The 24,610-nt window shown below is 42.5% G+C and overlaps 1 protein-coding gene across 1 annotated transcript in view; it reads right to left on the bottom strand.

Annotated features, from left to right (window-relative positions):
* Positions 1 to 6,379: 6,379 nt before the first annotated feature.
* LOC121003313 (branched-chain-amino-acid aminotransferase, cytosolic-like) overlaps positions 6,380 to 24,610 on the bottom strand; it is a 56,418-nt gene continuing 38,187 nt past the window's right edge. Inside the window, exons 4-11 of the mRNA XM_040435053.1 lie at positions 19,395 to 19,505; positions 16,850 to 16,969; positions 15,052 to 15,215; positions 12,689 to 12,831; positions 10,073 to 10,158; positions 8,194 to 8,334; positions 7,406 to 7,480; positions 6,380 to 6,900 (exon numbers count right to left, since the gene is read on the bottom strand). Of these exons, the coding sequence (XP_040290987.1) occupies positions 6,862 to 6,900; positions 7,406 to 7,480; positions 8,194 to 8,334; positions 10,073 to 10,158; positions 12,689 to 12,831; positions 15,052 to 15,215; positions 16,850 to 16,969; positions 19,395 to 19,505 (879 nt within the window). The 3' untranslated portion in view covers positions 6,380 to 6,861. The remainder of the gene's footprint in view (positions 6,901 to 7,405; positions 7,481 to 8,193; positions 8,335 to 10,072; positions 10,159 to 12,688; positions 12,832 to 15,051; positions 15,216 to 16,849; positions 16,970 to 19,394; positions 19,506 to 24,610) is intronic.

Genomic DNA, 24,610 nt, shown 5'->3' with positions numbered 1-24,610 from the left:
CAATCCCCGCCTACAGGGAGGTGTGTACCAGTACTACCACGAATCAAAGCTTGGAGCGTCATCTGACATCCGCCCCTTGACCAGCCCAGTACCCTGGTGAATGCATCCACCTCCTCACGATTGCGCAGAATGCGCTACTGTATTGGGGGAACCGAAAACTGTGGCGAATATGTCTTCAATTCGCCTCGTACCTATGTGGGTATAATGGGAAACCCTTAAGGGTAATGCAGCACGCCAGACCTGCAGGGTATTGCGATTGTGAGGTCACGGTTTTTGGGCAAGCGAGGGTTACTCACAGTTCTGTAGGAAAACCCTGGGCAGGCGTACAGCAGTGAAGGAGAGGCTGGCACAGGAGTCCTCTGGGGCACACTCTGTATTTAGGGACCAGGCCTGGTGGTGGATGAGGTGCCCTGGATGTTGCAGGTGTTTTATGTGCCTGGGGCAAGGTCCCTTTAAGATTCGTGACGCCAGTGTCTGTAACGGTGGAACACCGATTTATAGTTGTAATAAGTGAGGTACACAGATGTTATGGTGAACCAAACTTTGCTTTACTGAGAACCAGTTCAACTTTATACAGTTGGATGTCAATTCAGTTCCACATATTAGATACACTTCACAAGCAGGCTTTCATATCAATGGCAGGTATACTGTTTCCTTGCAAGATACTCAGAGGGAAAACAACAACACACTCAGAATCAGGCTGTACCTTCTCCTCAGAAATAGTGTACACTGCTCCTTAGAACTCCTGTCTGGTTTTATCCCAAGGCCCGGATGCCCCAATGCTGGCTTTTATCCTTGGTAAACAATCTTCCTCCCGTATTTATCCTTGCTTCACATTTATAATCCTTCTGCCCTTCAGCTTACTTGTACTAGCTGGAAACACTGGCTCTGCTTGACTTGGTGGGAACTGCAGGTTTTCTCCCAGGAGGCAAACTCTTCTCTTGGGGTGAATCTTCTGAGCTAACATAGGCTCAGGAAACTTCAGGCAGGCTATAATCCTTCACTAGCCTCCTGGTAGCAACTAGAAGCCTGGACTATCTAGCTGCATGTCAGTAGGAGGCCCTCAGCATATCTCTGGCTGGTGCCCTCTCACTTCTGTCTCCACAGACTCCTGACTACAGACTAACTCCCCCTTGTCTGGGTCTAAGTATTTATACTAAGTGTGCACTGGCTCCCCCTAGTGCCTATGATGCCTAACTACACCCTAATAGGCCTGCTGCATATATCACAGGGAAAAATACACATTAAATACACATTAAAATGTACTGTGAAATACACTGCCACTGTTCCACAGGAGGTGGAGTACGACGTGGCCCAATTGACCCTTGTGTAGTGCCCACATTCACCTAGTGGGACACTACAGTAACAAATCAGAATACATCTGCATCACATCTCAAACCACTAATTGAAAAGAAAACAGACTAGACCTAAAACAATGTGTCACCAAACCTCCCTGCATATCAATCTCCATGCCTGCTCTCTGCGATCAGATGCCACTCACAGAGAGGAGGGTAGAGACATCGGGGAGGGCAAACGGAAGGGGACAACATCATATTACTGTATGTACATGCACTAAGTTAGTAGTAGTGGAAGACACCTCACTTATGTTTTGCACTCAGTTGGATTAGATGAAGCAAGCATATGAAATATCTTCATTCAAGCCTCTCGGATGAATAGTTTGCAACTTAAAGATCCACATTGCTTCTTTACGGAGTAGCAGTGTGTCAATGTCTCCGCCGCGTATGGATCTGTTAATCAGTACAATCCCTTGTACCCGCAGAACATCGGGATCCCCGTCATGTACCTCACGTACATGACGTGACACAGTTGTGTCCCGTGAATTGCAAATATCAGATAGGTGTTCGCCTATTCTCCTCCTAAGCTCACGTTAGGTCTTGCCTACATACTGTAGGCCGCACTTACAGGTAATCAGGTACACCAAACCCACTGAGGTACATCTAATGAAGGAACGGATATTATATCTCTCACCAGTCGAAAAACTGGTGAAGAAATCTCCTTTCATGATGTGCTTGCATATAATGCAGGAACCACAGGGGAAGGAGCCTTTAGCTGTATTTTTAAGCCATGTACCAGATGTAGGACGTGTGTAGAGGCTGTGCACCGCACCAATCGATCGCGTAGATTAGAACCACGTCGATACGTGACAGATGGACGGTCAGATATAGATGACCCAATGTCTGGATTGGACTGAAGAATGGACCAGTGATTCTGCAAAATCTCACGGACCTGTCGATGAGCTTTGTCAAAAGTAGCTATGATCCGAGGGGTGGAGTCAGTGTTGGCCCTTATGTTTGGGACCAATAGTTCACTCCGATTCGCACTCATGGCATGATGATATGCCTTTTTCAAAGTATGCTGAGGATACCCTCGATTTTCAAATCTGGATCTTAAATCAGAAGCCGCTGCCTTGAACTCGCCCAACTCAGAGCAATTCCTTCTGGCCCTGAGATACTGTCCTTTCGGAATGCCACTTGACAGGGCCAGGGGATGTCCACTCTCCCAGTGCAGGAGACTATTAGTGGAAGTTTGTTTTCTGAATAGTTTGGGGGTAATTCTCCTGTCCCTACCTATTGAAATAGTAAGGTCCAGGAAGATAATCTGGCTCTCCTGCATCTCAGATGTAAAGAATAGACCCAGTTGGTTAATATTCAGGGTTTCCACAAAATGCATAAAGCTGGTTCTGGTGCCATTCCATAGTATCAGCACGTCATCTATATATCTAATCCACAGTTGGATACAAGATGTGTACTGTTCCATCATATTGGTGAACACTACCTCCTTCTCCCACCAGCCCAGGTAGAGGTTTGCGAAAGTTGGGGCACAAGGACTGCCCATCGCAACCCCCCTGAGCTGGTGGTAGATGCGTTGGTCAAAGAGGAAGATATTACGTGTGAGAATAAATCTCAGGAGTTGCATTATGAAGGTATTATGGCGGCAACAGTGTTCACCTCTCTGTTGGAGAAAGGTCCCTACGGCTTCACATCCCAATTCATGGGGTATAGAGGTGTACAGGGCCTCTACATCCAGGCTTGCCAGCCATACCCCCTCATCACAGTAGATACCATCCAACCGCTTTAACACATCCATGGTGTCATGCCATAGGGAGTACCTACAGCTCAGAACATTAGGTATTCCACATGCTTTTCAGATATATGGCTTTGCTGTGTATATGACACCAGCAGTTTCAGATCTAGTAGCTGTGGTCAGGGAACTTAAAATGGCCCTGGAAAGTGCCCCCATATTGTAGGGCCGTCCCAGCAGAACTATGTACCACGGTGCAGCACAATATATTGTCCCAAAAGCTCTCTCTTTCTCTGCGGTAGTCATCAGTCGATGCCATTTTCTGTCCTAAACCTCCAGTTGTCTTTGATTAAGATATGGAGCAGGGGGTTTAGGAGGGGAGATGTGGCCGTAGCAGTTTAATTCAGGAGGGCATGTGCAGATTCTCAAAACGTTAATTACTGTTGAGAGCTCATTATGTTCCCAGTCAGCAGCAGAGAGCAGGTCTTGGGTGGCCCCCTAGGCATTAGCCCACCAGGAAATTTCCCTGCAAGATCTATGGCCAATCCGCCCCTGGCTGTGGTGTGAAAGTTGCAGTTTGATTGCAGTCTATTAAATCAGTTAAACTTCCACCACTGACCAGGTCTCTTCTTCTGTTAATTAGCAACAGAAGGGATCCAGGGTTAGAAAACAAGATGCTTCCACTTTAATAGAAAATTAGTAAAGCATAATGGACGGATTAAGGCCTCATTTACACATACGTGGACCACGGTCCGTGAAAACCCGTCCTGCTGAGTGCACAAGCGCACGGCGTCATTGGTTGCTATGCCGCCGCCGCACAGTAATACACTCGTATAGCTCATACGAGTGTATTACTGTACAGCGGAACAAAGCGCACGTTGTCATAGCAACCAATGATGCCGTGCGCTCGTGCACTCAGCAGGACGGGTTTTCACGGACCGTGATCCACGTATGTGTGAATGAGGCCTAACTCCTCAATTTCTGCAATCCGACTGTTTAAGGCTACATGCACACGACTGTATGTGTTTTGCGGTCCACAAAAAAAACAGATGACGTTCTGTATGGCATCAGTTTTTTTTGTGGATCCATTGTAATAATGCCTATCCTTGTCCACAAACTAGAAAAAAAATAGGACATGCACTATTTTTTGGGCGGAGCAACGGAACGGACATACTGATGCAGATAGCACACGGTGTGCTGTCCGCGTCTTTTGCGGACCCATTGAAATGAATGGGTCCGCATCCTATCCGCAAAAAAAACTGAACGGACAAGGAAACAAAATACAGTCGTGTGCATGAGGCCTAACAGAAATGTCTGCAACTCAGCAGCTGTAAAGAACAAACTACACTTTATCTTCATGTGAATGTAGATGTTAAATACAGTGCTTGGTACAAATAATGTTATTACCTGTGTGGTGCATCACCAGCACCGGTCCCTGGCTCACATATATTTCTATTACCTGTGTTGTACATGAGCAGTACCAGTGCCCAGCTCACATATATTTCTATTACCTGTGTTGTACATGAACAGTACCAGTCCCTGGATCAGATATATTATTACCTGTATTGTACATGAGCAGTACCAGTCCCTGTCTGGTATATATTTCTATTACCTGTGTTGTACATAAGCAGTACCAGTCCCAAGATCATATACATTATTACCTGTATTGTGCATGAGCAGTACCAGTGCCCAGCTCATATATATTTCTATTACCTGTGTAGTACATGAGCAGTACCAGTGCCCAGCTCATATATATTTCTATTACCTGTATTGTACATGAGCAGTACCAGTGCCCAGCTCATATATATTTCTATTACCTGTATTGTACATGAGCAGTACCAGTGCCCAGCTCATATATATTTCTATTACCTGTATTGTACATGAGCAGTACCAGTGCCCGGCTCATATATATTTCTATTACCTGTGTAGTACATGAGCAGTACCAGTGCCCGGCTCATATATATTTCTATTACCTGTGTAGTACATGAGCAGTACCAGTGCCCGGCTCACATATATTTCTATTACCTGTGTTGTACATGAACAGTACCAGTCCCTGGATCAGATATATTATTACCTGTATTGTACATGAGCAGTACCAGTGTCCAGCTCATATATATTTCTATCACCTGTGTTGTACATGAGCAGTACCAGTGCCCAGGGCTCATATATATATTTCTATTACCTGTATTGTACATGAGCAGTACCAGTCCCAAGATCATATACATTATTACCTGTATTGTACATGAGCAGTACCAGCCCCTGGTTCAGATACCACTATTACCTGTGTTGTACATGATCAGCACCATTCTCTGTCTCATATACTGCTATAAGCCACTGAGGCTAGCGCTGTTACAGGGAAACTGTGGGCATCTAGCAGTGTTATTGAGCACTGTTGTAGACACTAATCAACTATACTGTCATGGACTCATGGGCGCCCATAGCTCGTAAGAAAAGTGCAACATAAGGCTAGTTTCAGACAAGCAAGTTCAATGTGAGAACGCTGCATGTGTAAGTGTGGTTCCCATTCTGACCTCTGCTCCTGAGACAGGATTGCACGGTATTATAATGATGTATAATGCGGTGTCTCTACCAGACCTTGAATCTGCTGAACTGTTCTGACATAATGCTGACAGTGTAATTCAGTAGATACAGGTCTCTCAGGGTCACACAGCATTATAAATGATCACTATGTAATGCAACCTCATCAGAGGAGTACCCCATCCCTTGGGCCTATGCATTACAAAGTGTGAAATCTGCAGAAATAACTGGCATGCTGTGAATTTCAAGTCCGCATGTCACTCCATGTCTGGTTATCTTTCCGCAGCACATTGATGATATTTATTTAACTCTCATCTTCTTTGCTGCTACTTTAGTTATCTGCAAATCGGTCTGAAAAATCTGCAGCATTTCAGCTATATGTGGGCATATCAGAGGACACGTTTTGAAAGCAAACGGAAGAGTTATAAAACTGAAGAAAAAAAACGTTTTTGCTGCCCAAAGCGACCAATGATAGCACAGCTTTCAGTTCATATTATGCCCTTGAAAAAAGAAAGCTGCGCTGTGATGGATTGCTCATGAGTAACAAAGATAGCTCCATGGTCTCCATATCTAATATATCACCACTAAATTACTCCAGGACTATACTTTTTCCTTGTTAAACTGGGTTTTAAAAGTTGTTAACTGAAATAAGCCACATGCATCTGCAAGACCATTCATAGTCCAGGTATTCTCACTTACTTACCAAGTGCTCCCTCTAGTGTTAGTTTGTGAGTTTGCGCACACAAAAAAAAAAGCGCAACATGGGAAGAGCCAGGACATATTACAAACAGGATACCAGTGAAAGTGACTTGCGCAGTTTAATAGCGGAGTGTAAATAGGATTGAGAAAACCTCAGTTCTTTATCATATTGCTGGGAGAACAGAGCCTTGTGCGCAGAGGCAAGGAGGAAGATCTGTTGTTGAAGTTGTATTCCTGTAGCACCATCCATGCGTGTAGACTACAGAGAATACAGCACACGTAAGAGAGCAAAGCCCGCACCACCATCATAGCCTCTACTAATCTACTGTCACACAGTATTCCTAGATCATCTAAGATAATAATTTCATAATACAATTGAATACGATAAATTACAAGAGGCCGCGTGTTCGTCATATTGGGAGGACTAGAAAACGATGGATGAAGAGACTTCAATGCTGGAGGTAGACACTCTTGTTTTACCATTTCTTGATGAGCCCTAAGTAAAAACACATTAATAAAATCCAAGAGGTTGATAAATTTGATGCTTTGGAATGGACAAGTCTTCGTGAGGTCTCATCTGCATCACACAAGGTATACCCAGTCACTGGGAGTGCGGCCATACTGGAAAAAGACAGAGAGAAGACTGTGATACTACTTTACACAAACATTATTCTCATCAACATTGTCAGTCTATGAAAGAAAGTGACAGCTCATCTGTGTAGAAGGAGGCCACCTTCAATATGTCAGCTCATTTGGTGGTAAAAGCAGAATTGCGTCATGGATTCAGTTACCACGGACCATAACGCAATTCTATGACGGGAGGCATTCCGTCATAATAAAAAAGTCTATGGCCTGTATAACGGATTCGTCCCCTGCATAATGGAAACGGGACGGATCCGTTTTGCAGCCCATAGACTTCTTTTATGACGGAATGAATAATGGAATGCTTCCAAAGGCATTCCGTTATACCTTCCGTCATAGAATAGCATTATGGTCCGTGGTAACGGAATCCATAACGCAATTCTGCTTTTACCACCAAATGAAGTGTGAACGAATTTCATAACATGAAATTCGCTCATCTTTAGCTGGCACGTTCTCTTTTGGGAGGGTTTAGAAGGAAACATACCTGAATGTCTGTAAGCTCTTTTAAGAAGCGTTTTGCTATGTCAGGTCCATTTTCCATGGTGGGTATGAGGTAATTCTGAAAAAAGGGTATACCAGTCAGCCATCAGATCAGAGGAATACAGCCTTGCATAACATACAATGTGTGGTGAGGCATTCCATAGAACACACTCATCCATTTAAAGTCCAGATTTGGCCTTTAATTTCAAAGGTAAAATTACAATTTAAACAGCAGGCACCTGGGACTAATGTAGGCGGTCGACGATAACGTAGATCACACACATTTAACCCCTCAGATGAAATGCTCAAATGTGACCATGGCGTCTGGGAGGTGAAGAACCAGAAGCGTGCACTCCTAGTTATGGGGGTCAGAATATGGGGATGCAAAGATTTTTTTAAATTTTTTTTCAGTATTAAAACACAAGAAAAACGATACACATGTGGTATTGTTGTAAACGTACTGATCTGAAGAATGCAAAGTAACAGATCAGTTTTACCACACAGGAAACGTAAAAATAAAACCCAGAAAACTGTGGCAGAACTGTGTTTTTTTTTTTGTTTTGTTTTTTATAATTCCGTCCAATTTGGATTTTTTTTTCCTGCTTCCCACTACACTGTATGCAATATTAAATGGCGCCATTAGAAAGTACAACCTCATATGGCTATGTGAATGGAAAAATGTAAAAATTATGGTTTTGGAAAGGCTGGGAGTAAAAAAACAAAAGCAGGGGAAGAAAAATATGGAAAAATCACCCAGTCATAAACGGGTTAAAATAAGCATTTAGCACTCACTTCTCCATTGTAAAGTATCCGGTTAACAGGACAAACCACACAGGCGGTTCCTGCGCCAAAGATCTCCTTTATTCTGTTCTCTTGCAGCCCTTTCACCACGTCAGTCATGGTAAACGAACGTTCGGAAACCTTAAACTCACCCTGCAGGAGACAAGATTGACAAGAATAGTACAGCAGTTTAACAATGTATTACTAGAGGGGGTTTCCTGCTATAGACATCTATGGCATATACAGTGGGGGAAATAATTATTTGACCCCTCACTGATTTTGTAAGTTTGTCCAATGACAAAGAAATGAAAAGTCTCAGAACAGTATCATTTCAATGGTAGGTTTATTGTAACAGTGGCAGATAGCACATCAAAAGGAAAATCGAAAAAATAACTTTAAATAAAAGATAGCAACTGATTTGCATTTCATTGAGTGAAATAAGTATTTGAACCCCTACCAACCATTAAGAGTTCTGGCTCCCACAGAGTGGTTAGACACTTCTACTCAATTAGTCACCCTCATTAAGGACACCTGTCTTAACTAGTCACCTGTATAAAAGACACCTGTCCACAGAATCAATCAATCAAGCAGACTCCAAACTCTCCAACATGGGAAAGACCAAAGAGCTGTCCAAGGATGTCAGAGACAAAATTGTAGACCTGCACAAGGCTGGAATGGGCTACAAAACCATTAGCAAGAAGCTGGGAGAGAAGGTGACAACTGTTGGTGCGATTGTTCGAAAATGGAAGGAGCACAAAATGACCATCAATCGACCTCGCTCTGGGGCTCCACGCAAGATCTCACCTCGTGGGGTGTCAATGGTTCTGAGAAAGGTGAAAAAGCATCCTAGAACTACACGGGAGGAGTTAGTTAATGACCTCAAATTAGCAGGGACCACAGTCACCAAGAAAACCATTGGAAACACATTACACCGCAATGGATTAAAATCCTGCAGGGCTCGCAAGGTCCCCCTGCTCAGGAAGGCACATGTGCAGGCCCGTCTGAAGTTTGCCAATGAACACCTGAATGATTCAGAGAGTGACTGGGAGAAGGTGCTGTGGTCTGATGAGACCAAAATAGAGCTCTTTGGCATTAACTCAACTCGCTGTGTTTGGAGGAAGAAAAATGCTGCCTATGACCCCCAAAACACCGTCCCCACCGTCAAGCATGGGGGTGGAAACATTTTGCTTTGGGGGTGTTTTTCTGCTAAGGGCACAGGACAACTTATTCGCATAAACGGGAAAATGGACGGAGCCATGTATCGTGAAATCCTGAGCGACAACCTCCTTCCCTCTGCCAGGAAACTGAAAATGGGTCGTGGATGGGTGTTCCAGCACGACAATGACCCAAAACATACAGCAAAGGCAACAAAGGAGTGGCTCAAGAAGAAGCACATTAAGGTCATGGAGTGGCCTAGTCAGTCTCCGGACCTTAATCCAATCGAAAACCTATGGAGGGAGCTCAAGCTCAGAGTTGCACAGAGACAGCCTCGAAACCTTAGGGATTTAGAGATGATCTGCAAAGAGGAGTGGACCAACATTCCTCCTAAAATGTGCGCAAACTTGGTCATCAATTACAAGAAACGTTTGACCTCTGTGCTTGCAAACAAGGGTTTTTCCACCAAGTATTAAGTCTTTTTTTGTTAGAGGGTTCAAATACTTATTTCACTCAATGAAATGCAAATCAGTTGCTATCTTTTATTTAAAGTTATTTTTTCGATTTTCCTTTTGATGTGCTATCTGCCACTGTTACAATAAACCTACCATTGAAATGATACTGTTCTGAGACTTTTCATTTCTTTGTCATTGGACAAACTTACAAAATCAGTGAGGGGTCAAATAATTATTTCCGCCACTGTAGATAGAAATTGTCCTGTGCATTTGAAACTCACCCACTGCCGTGCCAGATCCAGCAGACTTTGTCTTGTCACTCCGGGGAGGATTAGCCCGCTTAGTGGTGGCGTTACAAGTTCTTGTTCTACAACCAAAGGGAAAAACCATGACAAACTTGGCTGCTTTCTTCCAAAAACAGCTATACTCTCATTCACACACACACTTGTACCCTCTGCCGCCTGCTAGTCACTTTCCATGTGCTATTTTATATCTTTTACTATGTACTGTAATGGTCCTTTTAGATGGGACAATTGAGCAGACGATTGTCGGGAAAGAAGCGTTCCGTTCCGACAACCGCCTGCTCGTCCTTGGAGGAGACGCATTTACATGCAGCGATCTCATCCACAGTATGGGGGGAGCGATCATTATTGCCATCGCTTGTCCCCCATATTGAATCATTGTCTGCTGGCAGCCAGGCGTGTTTAGACAGCACGATCTGCTGCCGGCAAACGACGATTTAAGTGCCTGCGATCCAATTACTTGTTCATCGTGTAATGTGCGGCACCTTTACACCGCCAGATAATTGCTAACGTGCGTTCCTATTAACACTCATTAGTGATTATCTGGTGCATTTACACTGCTCTGACTAGCAGACTATTCTTGGGAAGGAAGTGTTCCTTCACTACAACTGCGTACTCATCAGTGGAGGTGAAGAGCTGCATTTACATGTAGTGATCGTCTCCACAGTATGGGGCCATGTAAATCAGCCATTACATTTTGTAACCGTTTTCTGTTGTATGCATTAAATATTTTTTGCGCACATCACAAATTGAGAAGTACAGAGTTATGTTTAACATCTTGCCGTTTCTGGAAGAAAGTAGCCATGTTTTTCTACTCATAGACAATTCCTTAAAAACATACTTGCTGTTTCATTTGACTTTTCAGAATCAGTCATTACTTGTGTGTATATAAGGGAGAACACCATTTCTGGTCATTTTATGTGTGCATCTTTTCCTATTAGGGGTGGAGACTAGCTGCTATAATATCTCCCATACACAGGACAGGTAGAGCAGCATTGGGAACATTATATTACAGTACTGAGTAGTGTAGCAGCAAAATCAGCATCGGGATGAGACAGTAAAACACTCAATAGAACTTGCAGCAGTGTCTCCATCTCTGCAGCCTGCTCCTGCCTCTGCCCTCTCCATTGACTTCTAAGAGAACCAGCTATAACCTGATCCCTCAGTGAGAAAAATCCATCTTGTCTCTGTCTCTCCTGAGAGTGAATGAGGAGTGCAGAAGATAGAGGAGAAGTAGCTTCTAAGGGGGAACACAGGCATTTTTCTCTAACAAGATATATGATAAAGTATCTTCACTTGTAACATCTGTTGAAACGACTGTGCTTATTCAAATATTTTTAGGAAACTAAAGGATGTATTAAAATGGGCAGATTTTCTACCCGATGATCGCTAACGAGCGTTCGCATGAACGCTCGTTAGCGATCATCTTGCAGTGTAATACTGCCGCCAATTGCCCGATCAGGATTTGCCTGCAGCAGACTGTGCTGCCTAATTATGATCTGCCGCCGGCAAACCACTGTACAACATGGAGACGAATGATGGCATAGTGATCGCTTCTCCCCATGCTGCAGAGATCGCTGCATGTAATAGCAGCCGTCTTCTCTGCTAGTGAGCAGGCGATTGCCAGGAAGGAATGCTTCCCTCCCGACAATCGTCTGCCTGATCAGGGTGTCTAATACACCCTTAAAAGACAAAAGCTAATCTCAAGGGGTATCTTTAACAGGAGGCTTTGAGTTTTACTACACAGAGAATTAAAGCATGATTTACATTTATCCTATTTATAGGACGTTAGTATACTAATTAATATTATTATTAATATACTATTTAATATATAAAGCTGAGTGTATGTTTGCATGTCTGCTAAAGGTATCCACACCATCGCATTTACAATCACGAAATTTGGCACACAGGTACATCAGGTGTCCGGGAATGTTTTAGACCGGGTCTCCGCTCTCTAGCACGTACCGTTCCTGAGATATTTCCAAAAACATGCAATAATGGCACATCACATGACCTACATTAGCCAATAGAAGCCTGCAGGTCTTTCTCTTCATATCCCAACTGCCATACACACGGTCATATGTCCTTTATCAACCAACAAAAGCTCGCTGTGGATGACATTTAAGGGAGCGGAGTGCTGTGGAGGTCACTGTTAAAGGGGCAGTCGCTGTGGAGGTCTCTGCTAAGGGGGCCAGGAATGGTGGAGGTCAGCTAAGGGGACTGTAACGTAGGGTCAGTGTTAAGGGGCTGGTGCTGTAGAGGTCACTGTCAAGGGGGCGGGCCCCTGTGGAGGTCACTGTCAAGGGGGTGGGCTGCTGTGGAGGTCCCATTTTAAGGAAATGGGACACTGTTGGGGGGGGCAGTCTTAAGGGGTTTGGGGCTGTGGAGGTCACTGTTTAGGAGGCGAGGTGCTGTAGATGTCACTGTTATAGTGGATACTGTCGATATCTTCGAACAACACACACAAACATTAAATGAAATAGATTAAATATACCCGCGTGAAGCCGGGTCCTTCAGCTAGTACTATTAATATTAATAACTGTAGAGGTAAAACGGCTGTTCAAACTGGCCCATCCCTTGACAGACAGGACTTGCCTCCTTGCTCATTGATCCAGTACATGAAGAAGTTCATAGTACCAGCTTCAGTCACTTGGTGGTCATCACCGTATAGCCATAGTACTTGCTGACATCCTTCCTTTGTTGCTTCATGTTGCACATAAATTGTGGGTCCATAGTTTCTGTGTGGAAGTAAATATTCAGGGGTCAAGAATAAAATAAAATGTTCACTAGATGCAAAACCAATTATTAATCTTTTTTTAGTGCAGAGTCTCCTACCAACATATGTGTTTCACTGCTATCATTTTGGGACATATATGATTGTTCTTTACTGTATTTTTTGGAAAGCGATATGTACAAAAAACAGCAATTCTAACAGCTTTATTATTTTTTATTTACGGCATTTTCCATGCAGGGCAAATAACGTGGTTGTTACACATGCGGCTGTACCTATTACTGTATGTGTAGTTTTTCTTTTACTTGGGATCTTTGAACATGACATCCAAAAAGCAAGAAAGGGTTGTCTCACCTCAGGCAAGATACGTCACCAAAGTCAGATCGGGGCCGGTCCCACCTCTGGGACCGGCCCCAATCACCAGAATGAGCCTCCCGAAGTGTATGGAGAACAGCCTCGCATGCGCGGTCACCCATTTATTTCTATGGGAGTCCTGAAAATAGCAAAGCTGGCCCCGCTACTTCTAGCAGTCCCCTAGATGTGAACAAAGTGGTGGCTGCACTTGCGTGGAGTACTCTCCACTCATTCCTATGGGACTCGTGAAAATAGCCGGGCATGCTCACTCAGCTATTTTCGCAGCACCTATAGAAGTGAATGGACAGCATGTGACGCATATACGGTGTGCTCTCGTTCACTTTGGGGTCCCTATTCTAGGTGCAGGTGGCATCCTGGTGTTAGGATGGTGGCTCTGTGCTTTGCACTGTTGCCTTGTATCGCTGGGGTTCCGACCAAGGACAACATCTGCATGGAGTTTGTATGTTCTCCTCGTGTCTGTGTGGGTTTCCTCCGGGTACTCTGGTTTCCTCCCACACTTCAAAGACATACTGATAGGGAACTTAGATTGTGAGCCCCATTGGGAACAGCTTGATTCTAATGCCTGTAAAGCGCTGCGGAATATGTCAGCACTATATAAGGGAGTACAATAATAATAATTATGGTGACACAACCCCTTTAAGGACTGGGATCAAACACTTGCTCCACCCAGCGCAGGACACCAGAGCACTGTAAAAAGGAGGTTGCAACAGAATAAAGTCCTTTAGTGATTACAAAAAAAGGTGTGTTGGAGAGCATTAAAGGGTTAAAGAGTCTCTCATAATACTTATGTCTCATAATACTTCTTTGTTTGGAAAATGTATAGAACAGGCATTACTCTGGTATATTTCTTTATAAAAGACAATTGAACAAAAAAATAAAGGGTTAAAGAGCCTTTTCCAGAGTAGAATATTGATGAAATATCAATATCTAATCGGTGGGGTTCTGACACCCAGCACTGCCGGGTATTAGACACCCAATGATCTGATATTTACGACCTTCCCCGAGGATAGGTCATCAATATACTACCCCCGAAAAAACGCTTTAAACCTTTCCTAACCGCCCAAGATAAATTTACGTCGTTGGCCGGGCATTTAAAAATGGCGCCCACCTGCATGTGTATTTATACAGCAGACACCCAACACTAATGTTGAGACCAGCGGTAATGCCGGTCGCAGGCTTTTAACCCTTCAGATGCCCTATAACCCAGAAGCATGCTTCGGGGTGTGCTCCAGTTCCCCCTATCGAGCGTATATGTGGCAGCCACTGTCCTCCTGTGTGACAGGAGGCTGCTGCATCTTAGTTTCTATGGAGCTCCTGGCTGTGGCAGGGCTCCATAGGAACATTGTGAAATTCTCATTGACGCCAATGCTAATGAGACAAGCTATCTGATGATTACTTGTCATAGTTCCACCTCATTAGCAATTTTTTTCCCCCACTTCCCACCACATTTTATGCAACCGTATATGGTGCCATTAGAAAGTGCATCTTGTCCCGCAAAAAAAAACAAGCCCTCATGTGAATGAAAAAATAAAAAAAAGTTATGGCTTTAAGAAGGCTGGAAGTAAAAAACGTAAAATAAAAAACGTTAACGGGTTAACAATAACAAATACTGGCCATATATCCAGTTGTCTGGGGTTCTCATGAGAAAAAGGAAAGCTTATTAAAAATAATTATGCAAATGATATGCCATAATGGACAGTGGGCGGACATTAATAACTGCAGTGTTAAACAAGGGTTACCGCAGTTTTGAAATACAGTGCAACTTTTTTTGTTTTCCACAAACTATCGGGGAAATTTAATGTAGCATATTCATATTAAACAGCAAAAAAGTAAAGCAAAAAGTGTTACTTACCCACCCAGTTTATAGTTCCCTACTCCACCCATCCAGGCACGCACATATTTTGGATCTGCCAAAAGTGAAATTGGACTAAATCCTCCGGATGGAAAGTATGGTCCTACAGGTCCAACGATGACATACAGTAATGCATGGTTGGACTTTGCGACACCTAGAGATGGCTGTAGGAAGACAGCAGAGTCATTTAAGGAGGCAAATTCTGTTTTTCCTGTGAAGCCTATATCAATACTTGGATAAGAGAGGGGGGGGGGGGGGGGGAATAGTCCTCATTGAGAAGAGACCTAGCAGGCGTATGGAGACTTAAGGTGCCCATACACCTTCAACAGCTGTCCCCTGAATGCTGCCAACTGCTCCATACACTTACACACCTGGTCAAGCATGTATGTGTTTTCATTGAGGAGAGAGGAGAAAGCCAAAAGAACACTGATCCCTCTCTACCCTGATAGATGGTTGGGAAGAGTCAGGAGCTCCACTTATGCGTGTTTAGGCTGGTGCCACCACAAACGTCAAGTTCAGATGACAAAAGTCTTATGTATATGAAGTATTTTTTTTTTTTATCAGACAATGGTCCATGAGAAAATATATAAAAATTAGTTCACGTCAAACCAAACCAGAGATTTCCATTTGTAGACAGATGTTTTAAAGTTCTTGCCCTCTGTCAGTACAGGACAGGGTACCCGTTGAAAAGAAGTCTTCATACATCTGCTGGGTCTCTTCAAAGAGTCATCTCATCCAGCCAACGACTAACCTGCTCTGTACTGATGAAGGCCAAGAAAACCCAAAACAGCTTTCACAAACAGGTCACTCTTACATTTAGACGAGTCTCTGGTTTGGCTGACATGAGCTAATATGCTTATTTCTAATGATTTGACAGACATAAACATGAATGGAGCGAGTACTTTTAATTACACTGCACCACCGTACAAGGGGAGACTACGCGCAGGAAGGGTTCATTCACACATCCGCAATTCCGTTCCGCATTTTGCGGAACGGAATTGTGGACCCATTCATTTCTATGGGGCCGCATGATGTGCTGCCCGGATCAGGAAATGTGGACCCGCACTTCCGGGTCCGCAATTCCAATCCCGAAAAAATAGAACATGTCCTATTCTTGTCCGCAATTGCGGACAAGAATAGGCATTTTCTATTAAGTGCCGACGATGTGCGGAACGCACATTGCCAGTGTCCGTGTTTTGCGGATCCGCAAAACACACACGGATGTGTAAATGGACCCTAATGACCAGGAAGCAGCGCTCGCATGGAGCGTCACCTCCTCTTCAAGCAGCTGATCGACAGGGGTGCCGGTTGTTGGACCCCCGCTGATCAAATATTGGTGACCTGTCCTGAAGATAGGTCACCAATATATATAACCCCTGCACAAATGCTTTAATAATAATTAAAGGGAAATTGAGCACAAGGAGATTTATTTTATCAGGTCCTAACTGTTCTAAAAATAAAGAAAAAAAAATTGTGGGTGTGCTTACAATACAAACACATACAACATCCAAAATGTCATACAATGACCATGAAAGCTATAAATTCTAACAAACAGGAAAAAATAAAACAAACAAATATCATATAAGTTGGTTATATTCATACACCTCACTTTGTAGTAAATGGAACAAAAACTGTGACCTTCCAAAGTGACATCAACCTCATAGACTCCAAACTGCCCTCTCCTGACATGCAGCAAAGAGGTGACGTGCCGTCCTTCACAAAATGCAGAACACTGTGCCACCAAGGGAGGTTATCAAAAGCAATACATAAATAGTATAACAGTAAAAGCAAAATCTACCTCTGTGCCAATAAAGGTGGGTCGAATGTAGAGACTAGCGGTAGTAGATTTAGGAGCCCAGTCTCTGTCGAGGTCAATAAGTCTTCTTAGGCATTCTAGAAGTTCTGCATTGTCAAAGGACTGAGAAAAGATACAGGAGACTGAATATCATTGATGGGACACTATTCTTTTTCAGCATATTTTACAAGAAAACAAAAAATGGACATAACTGCTTCCAATGGGGCAAGAGTAAGTCAAATGGAAGGACAAGGCCTTTACTGATCACCTGATTATATTTGGTTTTTAGGCCTTATCTTTAGGTTATATATTACAATCATATTTTACATTGTTGGATCTTAACAAGGTTCCAAGTAGAGCTTCAACATGCAACAAGAAGAAATGAGAGTGAGGCAAAACATTTTTTGAGCATTCAATTAATTGAAAATAACGATTAAACTGAAACAGGCTGTTTTTCAGCTTATCCAAATTTTAGGACCACATGCCTTTAAAAGGCGAAATCTGTGCAAAGATGTGGATTCATTGTCATTTTCTGTCAGGTAGTCACACGTTGTGATGGCAAAGGCAAAAAAAAACTCTCCCTTTTTGAACGTGGTCGGGTTGTTGAACTGCATAAGCAGGGTGTCTCACAGCGCGCCATCACTGCTAAGGTGGGACGCAGTAAGTCATTTGGAATTTCTTAAATGATCCTGAGGGTTATGGAACAAAAAAGTCAAGTGGAAGACCCAAAAAAATTTCATCAGCACTGAGCCGGAGGATCCAGTTGGCTGTCCGTCAAGACACTGGACGATCCTTGACCCAAATTAAGGCCCTTACTGGTGCTGACTGCAGCCCCATAACCATCAGACGGCATCTGAGACTGAAGGGCTTCAAAAACCAAAACCGTCTTCAAAGACCTCGTCTCCTTGAACGCCACAGAACTGCTCGTTTGGACTTTGCAAGAGAGCACCAAACATGGGAAATTCAAAAGGTGGAAGAAAGTTTTATTCTCTGATGAGAAAAAATGTAACCTTGATGGTCCTGATGGTTTCCAACGTTACTGGCATGACAAGCAGATCCCACCTGAGATGTTTTCTACGCACCACAGTGGAGGGGGTACCATAATGGTATGGGGTGCTTTTTCCTTCAGTGGAACAATGGAGCTTCAGGAAGTGCAGGGGCGTCAAACGGCCGCTGGCTATGTCCAGATGTTGCAGAGAGCATTCCTCATGACTGAGGGCCCTCGTCTGTGTGGTAACGACTGGGTTTTTCAACAGAACAACGCTACAGTACACAATGCCCGCAGGACAAGGGACTTCTTCCAGGAGAATGACATCACTCTTTTGGCCCATCCTGCATGTTCCCCTGATCTAAATCCAATGGAGAACCTTTGGGGATGGATGGCAAGGGAAGTTTACAAAAATGGACAACAGTTCCAGACAGTAGATGGCCTTCGTGCGGCCGTCTTCACCACTTGGAGAAATGTTCCCACTCACCTCATGGAAACGCTTGCATCAAGCATGCCAAAACAAATTTTTGAAGTGATAAACAATAACGGCGGAGCTACTCATTACTGAGTTCATGTTTGGAAGTTGGATTTCTGTTTTGGGGAGGGGGGGGGGGGGGGGTTTAGTTATTTTTTGGAGGTGTGGTCCTAAACTTTTCAGTTTATTCGTTGTTTTCATTAAATTGAATTCTTAAAAAATGTTTTGTCTCACTCCCATTTCTTCTTGTTGCATGTTAAAGCTCTACTTGGAACCTTGTCAAGTGGTCTTAAACTTTTGATCAGGACTGTATATGCTGTATATTACATATAGATGGAAGACAAGTATAGCACATGTTTTATTTGTTTTGCGGGGCCATGGACCGGCAGAAAAGGGCCCCATAGAAGTGAATGGGTCCGCATCTAATGCGGATTAGATGCAAAAAGCAACATACGGTTGTCTGAATGAGCCCAGAATCTGATTGGTTGCTAATGGCAACTAAGCCAGTTTTGATAAATCTCCCCCATAATGATTTTATGGGGGGGGGGGGGGTTTACGTAGCTGTACGTTTTTTTTTCAGGATGAGCGGTACTTTATGTAGGTGCCATGTTACAGTATTGGATTACCATTTAATCTATATTAATATTCATACTGGCAAAAATGCTGGAAAAAAAAACTATTACAGCATGCACTGATCATAAGCATTTATTGCACAGGCTAAGTGTATACTATGTTATGTCTTTAGACATAGCGTTTGATTTTAAAGCTTAAAAAAAACTGGAAAAAAAACTAAGAAAACTAACATGACCTTTTCATTCATTAAATTTTTTTTTAACATACTTACATATAGCTATATAGCAATACATTAGCCTATCAACACAATGGCAGTAATTGTGGTGTAGCTAACCATACCCTAACAACTGGGAATATGGTCAAACAGTTTTGAGGCCCTTCAGTGGACCCAGTGCTTTGTGTCCATAAGCCCTGATTGTATCCCCTCAAACTCTCCTTTTGTATGTCATGAAGAGGTTAAATAACACAGATCAGTGATTCTTTTATCTGAGAACATACAGTCAAAGACTTACAGGTAGACAAGCTCGTAGTGCCGTCCGATGCATCCTCTCCATGTTCAACATAGGTCGGAAAAGACGAACCTGATTGTCCTCTCCTCTATAAGCTTTCATACCCTCAAAGAGCTACAAAAGACACAGAGAAACTTTGCAGTACAAAAGAAAAATGCAGGCTACAACCCTACGTACACTGGATCTCCATGATGTGAAGAGCACCCAGATATGGCACCCTCAGTGCCGGCCATGATTCACCCACACATCTGTAAAAAGAAATCTGCCCCTCTATGAAAGGCTATTCCTCACCAGATGAAGGGGCATATGATGACACCTCTGAGGAGGTGCCGGAAACAGGGAGGGTACCCGCACACGTTGTGGGTCATGTGCAGACTTTAGAGGTAATACAGCGCCAGCAAAGTGAATGAGATCTGACAAATCTCATTTACAGTGCAAAAAATGAAGCAAACGGCTTCAGAATAGAATGAAAATTCTCTTAAAACTTCTCCTTTATTGCAATATATATATATATATATATATATATAACAGCAAACACATCCACATCGTATGCAGTGATCGTTAACGCGTTTCAGACATCTCGTCCTTAATCGTAACAATGTATCACCGTGGAGAGCTATATTTAAATGTGTACTGACCCTTCCTCTCAGAAACCGAGGGGAGGGAAGAAACAACTCCATTGGTCACTCCATCATGATAACACCTGTTACCTATATACACACACATTACATTGCAGGTGCTCTTCACACTGAGCTCAGGTTTTCCACCAGGTTAACCCTTGCCTTCAATTAGTCTCTGGGACATGAACTGTCTCCACATTCGGGCTTCAATATCCTGGCTAGACAACAACCGCACAGTGTGAACAGCAACATCCCATATTATAATTAAAAAAACATAGTAACTAACCCTTCAATGGCCTAATTCTACACCATATAAACTTATATAGGGATCCATATAACCAGCTTGGAGCAAATTCTCTTACATTTATTTCAAATTATTGATATACAGTACAGACCAAAAGTTTGGACACCTTCTCATTCAAAGAGTTTTCTTTATTTTCATGACTATGAAGACATCAAAACTATGAATTAACACATGTGGAATTATATACATAACAAACAAGTGTGAAACAACTGAAAACATGTCATATTCTAGATTCTTCAAAGTAGCCACCTTTTGCTTTGATTACTGCTTTGCACACTCTTGGCATTCTCTTGATGAGCTTCAAGAGGTAGTCCCCTGAAATGGTCTTCCAACAGTCTTGAAGGAGTTCCCAGAGATGCTTAGCACTTGTTGGCCCTTTTGCCTTCACTCTGCGGTCCAGCTCACCCCAAACCATCTCGATTGGGTTCAGGTCCGGTGACTGTGGAGGCCAGGTCATCTGGCGCAGCACCCCATCACCCTCCTTCATGGTCAAATAGCCCTCACTTTTAAAGTTTTCCCAATTTTTCGGAAAAGTAATGATGGCCACTCGTTTTTCTTTACATAGCTGCTTTTTTCTTGCCATAATACAAATTCTAACAGTCTATTCAGTAGGACTATCAGCTGTGTATCCACCTGACTTCTCCTCAACGCAACTGATGGTCCCAACCCCATTTATAAGGCAAGAAATCCCACTTATTAAACCTGACAGGGCACACCTGTGAAGTGAAAACCATTTCAGGGGACTACCTCTTGAAGCTCATCAAGAGAATGCCAAGAGTGTGCAAAGCAGTAATCAAAGCAAAAGGTGGCTACTTTGAAGAACCTAAAATATGACATATTTTCAGTTGTTTCACACTTGTTTGTTATGTATATAATTCCACATGTGTTAATTCATATTTTTGATGCCTTCAGTGTGAATCTACAATTTTCATAGTCATGAAAATAAAGAAAACTCTTTGAATGAGAAGGTGTGTCCAAACTTTTGGTCTGTACTGTACATACATGAGTTCTTTTTGCCAAGTTCAAACCCGCAGGAACCCTGGCATTGAGCCTAAAAATCCAATACGCCTCACGAAGGAGGAGTTTTTTGCGGTGGTCACCACCTCGCAATGGTGCAAAAACCTTTTCCACCGCAAAGGCACAAAAACCCTTTGTCCTACGGGCGTGAACCTGTATAAAATGTCTAGCTACATTGGAAATATTTATAGCAGTGGGATTTGTAATATAATTGAGATGTTCTAGTATCCTATTTAAAAAATTTACGTATGGTGCTTCCCACATACATAAGGTCGCATTCTACACAACGGATAACGTACACCACACCAGTAGTATTACAGTTTATATAGCTTTTGATCAAAAATGTAGAAGAATGATCAAAATTCTCAAAGTTTTTGGTTGAGATAACATAATTACACGTTTAAAAAAGGGCTACTACCACATTTGGTGAAACCACTGTAACTTAACCAGTTACTTTCCTTATTAATATTTTTTTTGGATGAGAATAGAGAAGGCGATAGGGTGTTAGACAAAGTTGGAGCCCTCCTTGAGACTATATGACATCCAGATTTCAATGCATCATATAATATCTCATCGTCATATAAAATTGGCAAACAGTTTTTGCACCATTGCGAGGTGGTGACCACCGCAAAAAACTCCTCCTTCGTGAGGCTTATTGGATTTTTAGGCTCAATACCAGGGTTCCTGAGGGTTTGAACTTGAAACAAAGAACTCATGTATGTATATCAATAATTTGAAATAAATGTAAGAGAATTTGCTCCAAGCTGGTTATATGGATCCCTATATAAGTTTATATGGTGTAGAATTAGGCCATTGAAGGGTTAGTTACTATGTTTTTTTATTATAATATGGGATGTTGCTGTTCACACTGTGCGGTTGTTGTTTAGCCAGGATATTGAAGCCCGAATGTGGAGACAGCAGTTCATGTCCCAGAGATTAATTGAAGGCAAGGGTTAACCTGGTGGAAAACCTGAGCTCAGTGTGAAGAGCACCTGCAATGTAATGTGTGTGTATATAGGTAACAGGTGTTATCATGATGGAGTGACCAATGGAGTCGTTTCTTTCCTCCCCTCGGTTTCTGAGAGGAAGGGTTAGTACACATTTAAATATAGCTCTCAACGGCGATACATTGTTAAGATTAAGGACGAGATGTCTGAAACGCGTTAACGATCACTGCATACGATGTGGATGTGTTTGCTGTTATATATATTGCAATAAAAGGAGAAGTTTTAAGAGAATTTTCATTCTATTCTGAAGCCGCTTTCTTCATTTTTTGCACTGTCGTACCTGGGACTCACCCAAGGCATCAGAAGTCGGGAGTAATAAAGACCGGACAGGTGAGCTGGAAAAGTTACACTTTGCACATATTTTCCGCGTGGAGATTGACCTGCCGTGCGGATTTTGAAATCTTCAAAAGATGTAAATAGGCAGGCACGCCACCTTTTGTCGCTTGTGTTAGATAAAAGATTATTTATTGGTAAACAATCAATAATAAAATTGAATCAACATATACAAAAAATATATATATATATATACTGAACACCTTAAAATAAAATAAAATACACACCCTACAATGTAACAGTATAGTGCACTATACATTCGCTGGTGAGGTAAGTATATAAGTAGCTCATGCAGATATATCATGTAAACATACTCCTAGGTATATAAAAAATCACACCATGTTGGGCAATATATCACAAGCCGTAATCCATATCTATATAGTCACTTGACTGTCACTTCCTGAAGGAAGATGGTATATCAAATATATATCAGGTGATTGCGCCAAAAGTTTCCAGTAATAGATAAAGGCAGATCAAAAGGGTTTGTTAATAGTTCAATGTATAAGACTTGCTGTTACATTCACAGTTTGTTGGGGTCAGTTCACCATCTCTTTCAATAGATGTTCACTGTATTATTTAATAAATTGTTGCCTCTTTGAGGCTCTTACCACTATGGTTGTTCCGTGGTATATCAGGTCTTTAATAGGGCATCACACTCGTGTAGTTTTTCAGGATATAATTTCATGTGGCGAGGACGCTGTGCTACGATCTCACGCTATTTCCGCGATGTTTCGTTCTCACACAGCAGTCACGTAAGTTTGGTCAGCTGACCCGGTCATGTGATGAATTCTTGGTCAGGTGATCTTTTCTGAAGGTCCTGCTCACAGGTCCTTGTAGGTTGGTCTCGCCCTTATTGAAGAGTAAGGTTAAATCTTTACTGGCAAAAATGTGAAACATAAAGAACAGCTGTATTCTTATTCCTTTTGGTCCGGACCAGTAGAAGAAATATGGCGATGACGCACAAACTTACAGACGCGTTTCAAGGCTACTTGCCTCTTCCTCAGTGGCTACAGAACTGTGCTCCTCTTTGTATTCTTTTATAGGCCTCCTAATTAAGACACCCATAAGATCTGGGACGGATCCATACAAAATTCATGGAAAATGTGGTTTGGAGTTTCATTCATTCCATTTTTCACTTGTAATCTGCATCTTTTGTATACTTATCTCAGCTTCGTATACATTTGTAGTCCTATGGTCAAAACAGCCTGGTATTCACCAGTCAAATAAATATATTTAGAATACAAGGCTGTTTTGACCATAGGACTACTAATGTATACGAAGCTGAGATAAGTATACAAAAGATGCAGATAACAAGTGAAAATAGAATGAATGAAACTCCAAACCACATTTTCCATGAATTTTGTATGGATCCATCCCGGGTCTTATGGGTGTCTTAATTATGAGGCCTATAAAAGAATACAAAGAGGAGCACAGTTCTGTAGCCACTGAGGAAGAGGCAAGTAGCCTCGAAACGCGTCTAAGTTTGTGCTCCATCGCCATATTTCTTCTACTGGTCCGGACCAAAAGGAATAAGAATACAGCTGTTCTTTATGTTTCACATTTTTGCCAGTAAAGATTTAACCTTACTCTTCAATAAGGGTGAGACCAACCTACAAGGACCTGTGAGCAGGACCTTCAGAAAAGATCACCTGACCAAAAATTCATCACATGACTGGGTCAGCTGACCGAATCACGTGACCGGGTCAGCTGAACAAACTACGTGACTGCTGTGTGAGAACGAGACATCGCGGAAATAGCGTGAGATCGTAGCACAGCGTCCTCGCCTCAAAGAGGCAACAATTTATTAAATAATACAGTGAACATCTATTGAAAGAGATGGTGAACTGACCCCAACAAACTGTGAATGTAACAGCAAGTCTTATACATTGAACTATTAACAAACCCTTTTGATCTGCCTTTATCTATTACTGGAAACTT

Source organism: Bufo bufo, chromosome 1 (genome assembly GCF_905171765.1).
Source record: "Bufo bufo chromosome 1, aBufBuf1.1, whole genome shotgun sequence".
NCBI classification, from domain to species: domain Eukaryota; kingdom Metazoa; phylum Chordata; class Amphibia; order Anura; family Bufonidae; genus Bufo; species Bufo bufo.
Note: the sequence above shows the minus strand (reverse complement) of the source record. Positions and strands in the feature narration are given on the sequence as shown.